This window comes from Chiloscyllium punctatum, chromosome 19, assembly GCF_047496795.1.
Source record: "Chiloscyllium punctatum isolate Juve2018m chromosome 19, sChiPun1.3, whole genome shotgun sequence".
Taxonomy (NCBI): Eukaryota; Metazoa; Chordata; class Chondrichthyes; order Orectolobiformes; family Hemiscylliidae; genus Chiloscyllium; species Chiloscyllium punctatum.
The window spans coordinates 89,381,195-89,396,658 of NC_092757.1; the positions used below are offsets into that span (position 1 = coordinate 89,381,195).

General features: G+C 40.7%; 1 protein-coding gene across 2 annotated transcripts in view; it reads right to left on the reverse strand.

Annotated features, from left to right (window-relative positions):
- Positions 1-15,464, reverse strand: part of rnft1 (ring finger protein, transmembrane 1) — a 47,734-nt gene that overhangs the window by 27,974 nt on the left and 4,296 nt on the right. For both annotated transcript variants that reach the window (XM_072590027.1, XM_072590026.1), the window contains exons 2-4: positions 13,965-14,446; positions 7,966-8,042; positions 7,481-7,581 (exon numbers count right to left, since the gene is read on the reverse strand). In XM_072590027.1, coding sequence (XP_072446128.1) covers positions 7,481-7,581; positions 7,966-8,042; positions 13,965-14,446 — 660 coding nt within the window. The remainder of the gene's footprint in view (positions 1-7,480; positions 7,582-7,965; positions 8,043-13,964; positions 14,447-15,464) is intronic.

Sequence of the window (15,464 nt, forward strand, 5' to 3'; positions counted from 1 at the left end):
GGCCATATTACCAAGACTTTATAAACTTATTTTTAAATGGTTAATCAAATTTTCTTAAAACTTGCTCGCTCAGGTTGAGGTACTGGACATAAGTTTGCTTGCTGAGCTGGAAGGTTCATTTTCAGATGTTTTGTCACCATACTAGGCAACATCATCAGTGAGCCTCCAGTGAAGTGCTGGTGTTATGTCCTACTTTCTATTCATGTGTTTAGGTTTCCTTGGATTGCTGAAGTAATTTCCTGTGTTGGTGATGTCATTTCCTGTTCTTTTTCTCAGCGGGTGGTAAATGGGGTCCAAATTGACTTGTCCTAGGATGGGTGTGTTATCCCAGGCAAAGTAGTGTCCTTCTCATCTGTATGTAAGGATACTAGTGATCTAGTGGGTCATGTCTTTTTGTGGCTAGTTGATGTTCATTTATCTTCATGACTACTTTTCTGCCTGTTTGTCCAATGTAGTGTTTGTTACAGTTCTTGCAAGGTATTTTGTAAATGACATTCGTTTTGCTTGTCATCTGTATGGGGTATTTCAAGTTTGTTAGCTGCTGTTTTAGTGTGTTGGTGCGTTTGTGGACTATGATGCCAAGAGGTCCGAATAGTCTGGCAGTCATTTCCGCTACATTGGACAAAGACAGAAAACTAGCCACCAGGATACATGAACTAGCCACAAAAAGACATGACCCACTATCATTAGTATCCTTACATACAGATGAGGAAGGACACCACTCCGACTGGGACAACACATCCACCTAGGACGAGCCAAACAGAGACATGCACGAGAATTCCTAGAAGCATAGAGCTCTGGCTGGAGTACCATCAACAAACACAGACTTGGATCCCATTTACCTCCTCCTGAGAAAGAGGATAGGAAAGGACATCACCAACCCAGGGAAATCTAAAACACAAATATAAGGTGGGACATAACACCAGCACTTCACCGAAGGCTTGCTGATTTTACCTAGAATGGTGATGAAACATCTGAAAATGAACCTTCCAGCTCAGCGAGCAAACTCACATCCTAAATTGTTGATCTTTACACATAATAATAAACCATTTGATCTAAAATCAATTTCACTTTGTTGTAAGGTAGATACTGTTCAGCATGTAAAACCATTCATACAGGCTTTGTCTTTCATAGTGTTAATACTTTAGAAACTAAAATTAACACGTCACATTTTGTACCCAATGCAAAGATACGTGATTAATAGGAATCTTGGCCAACAGCTAAACCAATCTCTCATTTTATGATATCTCTTTGACCCTGGGAGAGGTTTCCATATTACATAAATGCAAATTGATGTAAACTAGACTGATGAATCATTCATTGCATAACTAGTGCAGGCAGGTTAGTACACTTACCAAAACAAAAGTAAATTCAAAAAGAAAAAGTGTTTTACGTTCAGCAAGCATTATATCGATAGCAGGATTAGAATATTGCAACTAAGCTGAGCCTCACATTTTGTCTGTGCATTCATTTCTCTTATAAATCTAAATTACATGTTTTTGCTCATACCATCACCCTTTGCATTTTTCTTCCTCCACCTGAAGGAATGAAGCAATAAGAGCCATGACTAATTCACATATCAATGTGTTCCATGATTAACCAATCGGAACTATGATTTAAGTGGCATGAATCCAATTAAAACAAGCATTTCTCCTCCTCAGCACTCCTTCCTAAACCTCACACTGGTCCCCAGCGAAGGGAGCAGCTTGGAATTGACATCTGGGTCTGTCTCATCAGTGTTGAGCGTGTTGTGCTAGAAAAGCACAGTAGGTCAGGCAGCATCCAAGGAGCAGGAGAATTGACGGTTTGTGCATAAACCCTTCATTAGGACTCCTGATGCCCAAACCATCGATTCTCCTACTCCTCAGATACTGCCTGACCTACTTTTCCAGCATCACACTCTCGACACTGATCTCTAGTATCTTCAGTCCTCTCTTTATCCTCTCTCATCAGTCTCAATATTTTTCTCAAAATGGACTGATGTAAATTCATACCTTACACCCTTGAGACTGACCTGTAGTGATCCCACCCCCGACCAGTAAAACATTTCCACAATGCCTATAGTGCAGGAGCAACTGTTTTTTGCTTGTGTGTCATAGGAACGCCATCCATGAAGAACAGTCTCTTTAGCCAGTCCTCGGGCTTTCAGTGAAGTGGTGGCTGCCGAGTGCTAGGCAGGGTAGGAAAGTCTTCAGTGTTGTCAATACATTCCCAAAGTCAAAATTCAGCCAGGAACCACAATCTCTCTATAACCTACTGTGAGGAGCTGCCCAGCTGCACTGCACAACAGTTAACATTACCTTCATCGCTGTTCTGATTCTCAGTCCTGGCTTTTCCCAGCATATGGGCCTCAATAGGGCCAACAGCACATGTATAGATAGTTATTATTAAACAGTAATTAAACATCACCAGCCCTATTTGTACATGCACACAGTCAGCCAACTGAGTATTCAGGTCAATAACTTTTTTTTTAAAACCTAGACATTAATCATTTCTAGCCACAACCATCAAGTTCATTCCAATCATAACAACAGAACTGATCACCAAAATAACACTTTTGTAGGTCTGCGTTATTCTTCAATAATTAATAATTCTGATTTGATTAAGAAAGGATGTAAATTATACTTTATTTAGTGGTGATTAGTTGTGCAACATTTTCTCCAAGAAAGAAAGTATTATTGCCCAGGTTAAAAAGCTCAGTTTTATCATTACATTTTTGGCTCAAGCTACTATAAACGTAGGCTAACAAGTGCCAGTGCTTCAAGATAAAATGCTTTTACTTAAAGACACTGGCTCAGTTGTGTAACTTAAAGCACTTTACATGCCAATGTATATTAGTTTGTAGAGTTATTTTGAGCTTTAACTTGCTTTAGACATTGGCAGTTGTGACAGTCACTCATAGTTAAGGATATTGATAGGTCTTGGGGAGTATCACTTAGAACATTTGGGATCATAATTAACTCTTGGGAGGTGACACTATATACTGTAAGCAGATTCACAAATTGTTCTACTGATGTCTGTTATTTCGGGCAAAGATCTAGAAGTTGGTAGGCTCAGAGAAAGAAGCTGTTACAAACAGGGATGATCTTACAAAGTAATTTGAATGGCAAAAAATGAACCAGGAGATAGGAGGAAGTGATATTACGAAAATGAGCCTTATTTTTTCCAAAAGAAAACTAAACAGGAATTGAACAGATATCACCTAGCAAATCTAAGACTGACTATGAGCCATTTAGTGTGTCTGATCATGAAAAAAAAAAGAGGGTAGTGATGATTCTTAGTGGTTTGTGATACAACGAGGACTGAAGACAGGAGAACTTCAGTCAACAAACAGATCAAGAGACCTGTGTTTAGTCAACAGATGTCACAATCTGGTATCCTGAGATGGATCAACTGATTCAAACTGTCTGTGTGGAGTTGGACATTCTCCCTCTATATGTGTGGGTTTTGTCAAGGTGCTCCGGTTTCCTCCCACAATCCAACAATGTGGCATTAGGTGAACTGGCCATGCTAAATTGCTCATAGTGTTCAGGGATATTAGGTGCATTACTCAGAGGAAATGGAGGGGAATGCTCTTCAGAGGGTCAGTGTGGATTTGTTGGGGCGAATGGCCTGTTTCCACACCGTAGGGATTCTATGATTCAAAGGTGGATCGGGGAAGCAATGGCTTCCGGGCATCATCACTGGAATATTAATGCAGAAACTTAGCTAATGTTCTGGTGACCCTGGTTTCGATCCCATGATGGCAGTTGTATGAATTCATATTCAATTTTTTAAAATCTGAAATTAAGAATACAATGATGAGCATCCATTGCTGATTGTCAGAAAAACCTATATGGGTCATTATGTCTTTCATAGGAGGAAATCTGTCATTTTCACCTTGTCTAGTCCCTACATGCGACTCCAGACCCACAATGTTGTTGATGCTGAACTGCCTTCTAAAATGGCCGAGCAAGCCACTCAGTTATATCGATTGTGACAGTTAAAAAGAGAAATAAAACCAGATGGAGCACCTGGCATCAATCTAGGCACCTGAAATGACAATGGCAGAAACAGTTCTGTCTACTTGCAAAAGTTCTCCTGATTGACATTTGAGGCTAGTGCAAAAATTGGGAGAACAGTCTCACAGACTAGTCAAGCATCAGCCTGATGTATTTATGCTCATAGAATGTTCCAGACACCACCACCACTACCATGAACAGAAAAATGCGTTTCTGGAAAAGCGCAGCAGGTCAGGCAGCATCCAAGGAGCAGGAGAATCGACTTTTCGTGCATGAGCCCTTCTTCAGGAATGAGGAAGGTGTGCCAAGCAGGCTAAGGTAAAAGGTAGGGAGGAGGGACTTGGGGGAGGGGCATTGGGAATGCGATAGGTGGAAGGAGGTCAAGGTGAGGGTGATAGGCCGGAGAGGGGGTGGGGGCGGAGACGTCGGGAAGAAGATTGCAGGTCAAGAAGGCGGTGCTGAGTCTGAGGGTTGGGACTGATAAGGTGGGGGGGGGGGGGGGGGGGGGGAATGAGGAAGCTGGAGAAATCTGCATTCATCCCTTGTAGTGGGAGGATTTCTAGGCGGAAGATGAGGCGCTGTTCCTCTAGGTGTCGTGTTGCCATGGTCTGGCAATGGAGGCGGCCAAGGAGCTGCATGTCCTTGGTGGAGTGGGAGGGGGCGTTGAAGTGTTCAGCCACAGGGCAGTTGGGTTGGTTGGTGCGGGTGTCCCAGAGGTGTTCTCTGAAACGTTCCGCAAGTAGGCGGCCTGTCTCCCCAATTTAGAGGAGGCCACATCGGGTGCAACGGATGCAATAAATGATGTGTGTGAAGGTGCAGGTGAATTTGTGACGGATACCACCACTACCATCCAAAATATGGATAAAACAGCTGAATTCCAGAGGTGAAGGGAGAATGACAGTCTTTGACATCAAGGCCATAGTTGACAAAGTATAACCACAACCAGAGTATTGTGTACAGTTCTGATCACTACATTACAAGAAGGACTTAATTGCTCTGGAAAGAAAGTGCAGAGAAGATTTACAAGAATGTTGTTGGGGGATGGAGAATTGTAGCTCTGATGACAGAATAGAGAGGTTGAGGTTGAGGTTGAGGTTGAGAAGGCTGGGGAAGGGGGGAGGGTGGGTGACATGATTGAGGTATACAAAATTATGAAGGGTCATAAAACATAACAGCTCTACAGGCCCTTCGGCCCTCGATGTTGCACCAATCTGAAGCCCATCGAACCTATACTATTCCATTCTCGTCCATATGCCTATCCAATGACCATTTAAATGCCCTTAAACTTGCAAAATGTACTACTGTTGCAGGCAGTGCATTCCATGCCCTTACGACTCTGAGTAAAGAAACTACCTCTGACATCTGTCCTATATCTATCACTCCTCAATTTAAATGTATGTCCCCTCATGCTAGCCATCACCATTCGAGAAGAAAGGCTCTCACTGTCCAACCTATCTAACCCTCTTGATTATCTTATCTGTCTCAATTAATATATATGTTCCTCAGCCTTTCTTCACAATACCATCCCTCCATACCAGGCAACGTCCTAGTAAATCTCCTCTGAACCCTTTCCAAAGCTTCCACATCCTTCCCATAATGCAGTGACCAGAACTGTATGCAATACTCCAAATGTGGTCATCATAGATTCAAGCCAAGTGGCAGAAGGATTAGAGGGGACAGAGGAAAAATGTTGCAGAGGATGGTGGCTGTCTGGAATTTGCTGATGGAGTTAGCGGTGGAGGCAGAGTCCCTAAATTCATTGAAAAAATTCCTGGATCGGCACCTTCACTGTTGTAAGCTGCACGGCTATGGGCCGTGTGCAGGAAGATGGGATTAGAAAGGGCATCTGGAAGTCATTGGGTCTGTATGAATAATATGGGCTGAATGGCCCCCCCTTCTATGTATGGTTCAATCAAGGAGCCCTATCCAAACTGCAAACTGTTAATCAGGAAGAAAACGTTCCACTGGTTGGAGTCTTACTTGCACAGAGGAAGATGGCTGTGATTATTCAAGGTCAGTCATCTCAACTACAGGACGTCCTCTCTGGAGCTCCTTACGGTAGTATCCTAAGCCCAATCATCTTCAGCTGCTTCAAATGACCTTCCCTCCAGCATAAGGTCAGAAGGGGAATGTTCACTGTTGATTGCACAATGTTTAGTACCATTCATGACTCCTCAGATACTGAGGAGTCCATGTACAAATGCAGCAACACCTGCAAATATCCAGACTTGGGCTAAAATGAGGCAAGTAACACTCACAGCACACAACTGGCCATCTCCAACAACAGAATCTATCCAACACCTCTTAGCATTTGATGGGTTACTATCACTGAATCCTCCACTAAAAACATCCTGGGGGATATTACTGATCAGAAACTCAACTGGGCTTGCCATATAAATACAGTGACTAGGAATCCTGCACTGTGTAACTCACCTCCTGACTCCCCAGCATTTGTCCACTATCTACAGGGCACAAGTCAGTAGTGTGGTGGAATACTCCCCACTTACCTCAGCGAGTGCAGCTCCAACAACACTCAAGAACGTTAACACCTTCCAGGACAAAAAACAGCCCAATTAATTGGCACCAGATCCACAAATCACTCATTCACTCCACCACCTACACTCAGTAACAACAGTGTGCGTAAATTATAAGAAATTCAGAGATCCTTAGAAGCATCTTCCAAACACATGATCACTTCCATCTAGAAGGACAAGGGCAGCAGATATATGGGAACACCACCATCTAAAAAGTTCCCCTTCAAGACAATTACTATCCTGACTTGGAAATATATCGCTTTTCCTTTACTGCTACTAGGTCAAAAACCTGGAATTCCCTCCCTAACAACATTGAAGGTGCATATACAGCATTTTAAGAAGGCAGCTCACCACCACCTTAGAGGCCAAGTGAAATGAGCAATAAATACTGATCCAACCACTGATGCCTATGAATAAAACAAAACATTGATTTTATAAATATAAACTTCCTTTGCAATTGTGCAATAAATCTAGATTCTGTAAAATAGGTAAAAACATTTGTACCTGCAGTGGGTCTTGGAACTAATCAGTAAACGTTTGATAGGCTGAGTTGAATTAACTTGGGTCTTACAATTATGTTAAAGTGAACATCAAAATCTTACACAAATACAATTGCTGAAAAAGCTCAGCAGGTCCAGGAAGCATCTGTGGAGAGAAATCAGAATTAACAGGCTGTTCTGAGCAAGGGTCACCGGACCCAAAATGTTAACTCTGATTTCTCGCCATAGATGCTTCCTGGACCTGCTGAGCTTTGCCAGGAATTTCTGCTTTTGTTTCTGATTTCCAGTATCTGCAGTTATTTTGGATTTTATCAAAAATCTTGCACTTTATTCTGGGAGTCTGTAGCTTCTAGAAGTATAAAACAAACCTCTAACTTCATTTGAAGTGTTATCTTCTCTTATTTTCATTAGATATTAAATATTAGATTATAACATATAAAAGTACCTGTAGAAGAGTGACTGGGACCGAAAAGTGTCATAGAGGAGAAACGTGGAGGCTGTTAGAAATGCAAGTAACCAACTACACTGCAATATAGAGCGGCGCTCCTAAAAAAAAAGATGCAGAGTAGTCACTTTCAGTCTGAATTTGCAGAGTTCAAAAAGATCATGCATTCCTCTTATCATAGCAAATTTCAACCCACAGGATGACAGTAAAATAATGTTTGTCAGATTCTGTGCCAGTAAGAGGATTTACCACCTGAAGTCCACAACATGGGCCATTTCTGTTGAAATTACCAATCACCAATCTGTCAGATTTTATCTGACAGCACATTTACGAACTGAGTCACTACAACAGCCTTGAAAGTAAATGCGTATGTGAATACTGGCTAATTATGCAAGGTAGATGTTGGAGATTCCCAGTAAGGAGGCATGGCTTCAGGAGCAGAGGGACGAAAACTGGCAAAACGTTTTTAAATAAAAGAAACCTACCTGGAGGAAGACCTGATTTATAATTATCTTGTTTGCATAAAGGAAAGTTATGCACAGTCCAACACCGACTGCAATACCTAACAGAACAAAAGATATTTGTGATTGACTGGAGTGGAATTTTATAAATATAAAATAAAAAAAAACAAAGTTCACTTAAGTGAGGAAGGGGAAACATTTACCTAAACTGTGACATCAACCTAGACATGCCAAAAGGGAGGCAACTGGATACTCGGGCATCTCAGTTGTTCCTAGTTACTAGGTTTGTGCATTATATTAGATAAGACACCTAGACACACAGATGTAATATAAACAGTGTTATTCCAAAGGTGAATTTCTTTGCTGTCCTAGAGGGTCGGTGTGGACTTGTTGGGCCAAAGGGCCCATTTCCACACTGTAGGGATTCTATTAGATTCTACATGAGCAGGCTGGATATTGTAGATAGGCAGAAGCTGTTCCTAATCATTTAAAAGAAAAGAGAACAAGAGAGTATAGGTTTAAAATGATGTAAAAATGAAGCGAGGCGATAGGGTGTATAATGTACTGGCTGGAAATATTATGGGGACAGGCTCAACTGAGGAATTCTGAAGGGCAATGGGTGATTATCTTGAAGGAAATAGTATTCAGGGATGGGGATTGGCACTAGGTAACAGAACTTGTGCAGACACAATGAATCGAATGGCCTCCTTGTGCACTGTGACAATTCTGCAATACTGTGAACAGCAGCTGGGATCATTACATTGTCCAGATGCAAAAATTGGCATTGTCCAAATGTTTTTTCAACATTATAAAAATTTCAATTCCAAACATATATTTTAGGGAGCTGTTCAAGTCTCAAACTCAAAATTCTTCACTACAGCATGGGTTCCAGCAACATTTATATGCTTAGGGTATTTACATTATTCTATTAATTGACATGGCACGAGAGTGGACAAATGGGAATTATTAAATAAAGTCTACATTTAACAAGGCAATCTGTAACTTCCATTTTTGATCACAAACTACAGCTCATTATGATCTGTTGATTGATCCAATGCCAACACTTCTTACAGCCAGAACTCTTAGGGTCCAGGTTAAATTATTAACTAATGCATCCTTCTGTCACCTTCCTCTGCACTGCAATATTTCCTGGCTCCAACTTCGAAGTTTAATGGTTTCCCTTCTGACTTTGGAAGGCACTGCTTTACAGTTTCCCACCTCCCTACACCTGCATGATATTGACCAGTCAATTTATTTCATCATAAACTCTCCACATTCCACCACTGGGTGGCCCTCATCCTTTTATTTCTCAGTTTATGGAAAGGTTGTTTTGTGTAAAAAAAAACAGAAGTACACACTACATCTAGATGGCTTTAAAAATTAAATGGCTGAAGATCTCACAAATGAAACCATAACAGAACTCCCATGGCCATTGCTGGGAATGGAATATATAAAAGACATACATTATATAGTTAGTCCTAATTTTAGGTTTACTTTTTAAATTTACTCCCAAAGTAGTTCTCCTTATCCCTCCCTGACCTGCAGTCCCAGAATTTTGTTCGATCCCAATCAATGGGGCGGCAAGATTCTGAAATTCTGCAAGCTTTTTTCTTGACTCTCTGGCAGGAAAGTTAGTTCAAATTTAAGCCTGTGAAGCTTATGGATTTACATCATTGTCTCTAAACTTATTAAAGCCACAAATTCCCATGTACAATCTTTTGTTGAAGTTCAGCAAAAAAAAAAATCAGTATGTTATTGAAGCACACTTAAGTAAGATTACAAACAACAAACATTTGGTTTGAATAATGTTGAAAAAGACACATTGATGAAGCTTTTTACCTTCCACTCATTGGGATAATTTACAAGACAATTCAACCAACATTTATGTTGCTATGAGAGAAAAGGGTGCTAATAGTTGGCAAGTGGACATTGACTGGTTAAGGCATTGCCACGGAGAATTCAATACACTAATTAATGATTGATACAAACTGACAGGTTTTATTTAAATTTTAAATTTGATTGGTTCTGAGAAATGAACCAATGGATTGCTGTCACCTATTTTGTTGATTTGAAACAGAGGCAATGGATATACATGCTCTTTCTGGTTTGCAAACAACAGGACCAGTTATCAAGAATGGCAAGCACTTTGTTGATACCACCATGCTTGTTAAGGATAGCTATTCCAAGTTGGCCTTGAGGCTTTGCAACACCGCCAAATATTCACATTGCAAATTAAAATCAGATAAGTCGATTAGAATCATGCAATACACTAGATTGGCTAGGTACACCTTCAAGGATTCACTGCCTTCAGGAGACGCTGGGCTTATGGTGGGATAGCTGTGGGTAGAGGTCTTTGAACTCAGCAAATACCTCTTCCTTTTGATGTGGGATGAAGGTACCAAAATTGAAACCATGCACAAGGACAAACTTCTTGCTTTCTTACCATACATAATAAATCTCATTGAACTGTGTGTTTTAGTGGCATCAATAATTACATTTCCAAACTATGGAAGACTCCAAGGTGATCACACTTGGTCCTCAAAAGTGCCTCAGATTGGAAGGGCAACGTGTCTCAAAGGTTTCAGCAACAATGCTGCTACAATGCAGTAACAATGAGTGATGCCAGGTATGTTGGCCATACATTCCAAAAACTGGCAGATCAAACAATACTGCATCTCTTTGTACACTGTTGTGAACAGGCAAACTATATCCAACCAGTTACACGTACAAGACTCAAGTTAAATGTGATTCTGTTACTGGACAACACTTTGTTGGAAAATCCGGTGTTCAAAGTACTACCAATTTAGGATGAGTCAGTTGGACTAGCAGTGTGATGCACTTACATGTATTTGAAGCTACATGCACTGTTCATTGCAAACAGAAAGAACATGTAGCCATACTGCTTGTTTCAATCCAACAAAATAGGTGATAGCCATTTGTTGGTTCAATTTTCAGAACATTATTTTGATCAGTCAACATGCCTGACCTGCTGCGCTTTTCCAGCAACACATTTGCAGCTCGGATCTCCAGCATCTGCAGTCCTCACTTTCTCCTCAAACATACTTCTTGTGTCTACTTTGTCAATCCCCTTTAGCAGCTTATAAATTTTAATTAGAGCTCCTTTCATTCTTCTAAACTCCAGAGAGTACAGGCCTAAACTCTCTCCATAAGCAACCCATCATCCCTGAAATCAATCTAGGGAACCTCATCCAAACTGTCTTCAATACAACTACATACATGAATTATAGGGACCAAAATTATACAATAATCCAGGTGCGATCTTCTTAATTACAGCAACACTTGCCTACTTTTGTACTCTATCCTTTAGCAATAAATTCTATTTACCTTTCACAATACCTGCTGTAATTGCATACTAGTGCAACCATAAATAGGTGCATTCTAGTGGTAACGCATCTACCTCTCACGCAGTATAAATATTGGTTTTCCTCTTGAATTGGTATTCTTGTGAATCATCCTGATGATTTCAATACAAAAAAAACTTTACCAAAATGTGCCTTGTTTCAGTAACATTCAAGTTCACTGCCATGCCAAAATTCAGCTCCTTGAAATATTTTGATCATGCAGAGAACAGAAATATGCAGATCAGAAAATCATCCTGTATGGGGAGAAACCAGCCAGGGATTAGGCTTTTCATCCTTGACAACTGCTAGAAAGAAAAAGGTTTGGTCTGTTAATCTCTATCTAATGACTCTTGCTACAAATAGCCAGAGGTTCTGTCACAATTAATTCCTCACTCAAAAATGAATTACTGTAATTATTGACTTAGGACAGAATCACGCCTGGATTTATACGCAACAGTCACTTGCAAAAAAATACCAGAAATGGCTGGCACCAAAAAAACTGATGGGAAAATGGGAGAAGAGTAAATAACAGATTAATTAAGAACTTGTCCCTTCTAATATGAACCTCAGTGGTTCCAGTGACACTAGTTGTTATTCCACATGTAAACAGGTCCAATTTTTACATTTAATGATTTTAAAGAGTTCAATGTGTTACGAGTGACACAAAAGCCCAAATAGTTGTAACTGGCTTAAAGCAGATAAAGGGGTCCAACAGATAATAATTTGGAGATAAAAGAAGCATTTTTCAAATTAAAAAAAAAGCAAAGCAATTTAAACTATCCTCCTGGAGAATACTGAACTAGATAACTGCAGATCTTCAAAGCATATGCTGCAAAGGACTGTTTTACAAATATTTCTGGGCTTACCAGCCTCTTCTCCCCCCCCCCCCCAGTTTCAGTTTGCTCCCCTCTCTTCCTGAAGACATCAGCTTGACCTAAGATACAGCTCTATCTAACTGCTTTCTGTACTATTGTATCATTGAAGTTTGGGGCTAAAGAATAAACATAGGAATGCTATTTAACTGTGGATCGTCTAGAAAATTAGTTTGTGTATATGAACAAGCATCAGATCTAGTGATCTGTATGGGGAACCACATAATGTGGAAACTAGAATGGGAATCTCTTTTCAGTCCACTCAACTTAATTTTACGTATAAAAGATTCATTCATGGGATCTGGACAATGTAAATTGGGCCAGCAACAAATGTTCCTAGCGTCTCTTTAAATGCCCTTGAGACGGTGGCGGTGAGCTGCTTTCTTGAATCACTGCACTCCATTTGGTGTGGGCACACACACAATGCTGTTAGGGATCACGTTCCAGGATTTTAACCCAGCAACACTAGAATCAGCAATGCATTTCCTAGTCAGGAGGGTGATTAGCTTGGAGGAGAAGTTGCAGATGGTGTTCCCACATAAGTCGCCCTTGTCTTTCTAGATAGTACTGGTTGAATGTTTGAAAGGTGCTGTCTAAGGAACCTTGATGAATTGCTGCAATGCATCTTACAGGTGGTACACACTGCTGCTACTAAGCAGTATGATGGAGGATATAAATGTTTGTGGATATAGTGCCAGTCAAGCAGCCTGTGTTTCCAGAATGATGTTAAGCTTCGAGTGTTGTTGGAGTTGCAATCATCCATTTAAAGAAGGAGCATTCCATCACACTCCTTATTTGCATCATGTGAATGGTAGAGGGGCTTTAGGGAGTCAAGAAGTAGAGTTACTTGCTGCAGTATTCCCACCTCTGATCAACTGTTGTAACCATTAGTATTTATATGGCTAGTCCAGTTCAGTTTCTGGTTAATGGTCACCTCTAGAGTATTGGCAGTGGGAATTCACTGATGGTCATGCCACTGAATGTTAGCAGGCAATGGTTAGATTCTCTCTTGTTGGAGAGGGTCACTTGTTGGCACGTGTGGCATGAACATTGCATGCCAGTTGAGAATCCAAACCTGTGTAATCTCCTGACCATGTTGCATTTGCGCATGGACTAGTTCAGTATCTGAGGAGTCCTAAGTGGTGATGAACATTCTGCAATCGTCAACAAATGTCCCCACTTGACCTTATTATGGAGGGGAGATCATTGATCAAACAACTGAAGTTGGTTGATCCTAGAACACTACTCTGTGGAACTTCTGCAGAGATGTACTGGAACCAAGGTGACTGACCTCCAACATTCCCATTAACTCTAGTTTTACTAGAACTCCTCCATGCCACACTTAGCCAAATGCAGCCTTGACGTTAAGGGCAGTCACTCTCGCTGCATCTGGAATTTAGCTCTTTTATTCATGATTACATCCTTGGTTCAATGGAGTCAGGAACTCAGTGACTCTGGCAGAATCCAAACTGAGTGTCACCATGCAGATTATTGCTAAGCAAGTGCTGCATTATACCACTGTTGATGACACCATTCATCACTTGACTGACAGCATTCCACACTGAGAACTCTCAAGTCAGAGTATTACGACAGACTTTGAGAACTTGTCTAATTTCTTTAAAAATCAAGAGCCCCAAAAATCTCTCAGAGGGTCAGTCACCTGGTCTTCAAACACAGGATACTAGAAAACAAATTCTGAATCTGAGAGCTGAATAAAAAAACTTCAGTGTGATCTGGAATTCATAAAAACACCCACAACTCAACCAAAAGTCTAAAATGTGTCTCATACCTAGTGCATGCTGAAAAACCAGTTTGGCACAGACGATAAGAATATATGGGAGACTCTTCTGAAGCCACAGAAAGATGGACCGAAGTTCTGAAATTGAGCTAGTGGATTCCCTGTCATCTAGTTCAGACCTTTGTCCAGCAGGACCCTCTGACCTTGGAGGAGAATGTGAGTGACTGTGAGAATGAGGAAAGTTTGAATGCTGGGTATCTACCCCAGATCTGCTGCGCTGGTCTTCAGGTGCTTCCATCTGAATTTTAACTTCTCCATCTTTGGAAGGACGTGGCATGCTCTCTGGAGTCCCAAATAAAGCAGGATGTGAATCCATGCTTTCTCCTACAGTTCCATTTAATGACGATGCATGGTGATGGTTGATGCCTGTACGCATGGTGACAAATTCTTTCTGCATTTCAGATCCTCTTCCTGCTTGGCTGTTCAGGATCCCTGATCTATACAGTCCTCCTGAGCTCGGACCTGAATCTTTCCTACAACATTAAACATCAAAACAGTGCATTAGATTTAACATTAGAAATCACTTCATATTTTGTCACAGAAAAGGTATTTTGGATAAGTTACCCATTTTAATATTCTTATATTAGAGAGTGGCTTATTCTGAATGCAGTCACAGTAGAACAAGAGATTATTTTGTGTCCATGTCACTTGGTTCTGGTTATAATGTTTCATAGTTATATTATAAGCATTTTGTAAATTTACTATTTATATTTGTTGAGATCCTGCACCCTCGTAATAACTCCCACAAAATAATCTGGGACTGGCTTGGTAGATCCAAAATCATTACTATATTCAATGATTCCTCTTTGAAGGTGAAACATCAATATATTCTTCTAAAATACATCATTCTGGTATTGGTAATGTTGGCTCAGAAGGTAACTCACTCAACCGATTCAGGAAAAAAGGCATTGCTATAGCACTTCTCATGATCACAAGAACTCTCAAGCTTTTTACAGGCTTTGAAATACAGAGTCATTATTGTCATGTAACAATTTTATAAATAGCAAGCTTCCACAGGCAGCAATGTGATAAACGATTAGATAGGGCCGAAGGGTCTGTTTACATGCTGTACACTTCTAATGACTAATATCATGACCTTCGCAGAGCCATTAATTCAGTCAAGGACCAATACCGATCCAAACCAGAGACCCAAACAGACATCCAGCGACTATAGCAAGGACTAAATGACATCACAGATTCTAAAAAGATACCGTGCAAGATAGTAAACAACGACACATCCCTCCCAGATCATCTCAACGCCTTCTACACTCGCTTTGAGCAGAATTTCGGCAGAGAGGTAACATCTATTCCGACAAGTCCTGACGAACCTATCCCAACAGTCAATGGATCAGAGGTCAGATCAATTTTCCTTTGTGCAACTCCAAGGAAAGCAATGGGACCAGATGGAGTACCAGGCCATGCACACAGAGATCAACTGGCAGAGGTCTTCTAGAAATTGAGAAATTAGATTACTTTCAGTGTGGAAACAGG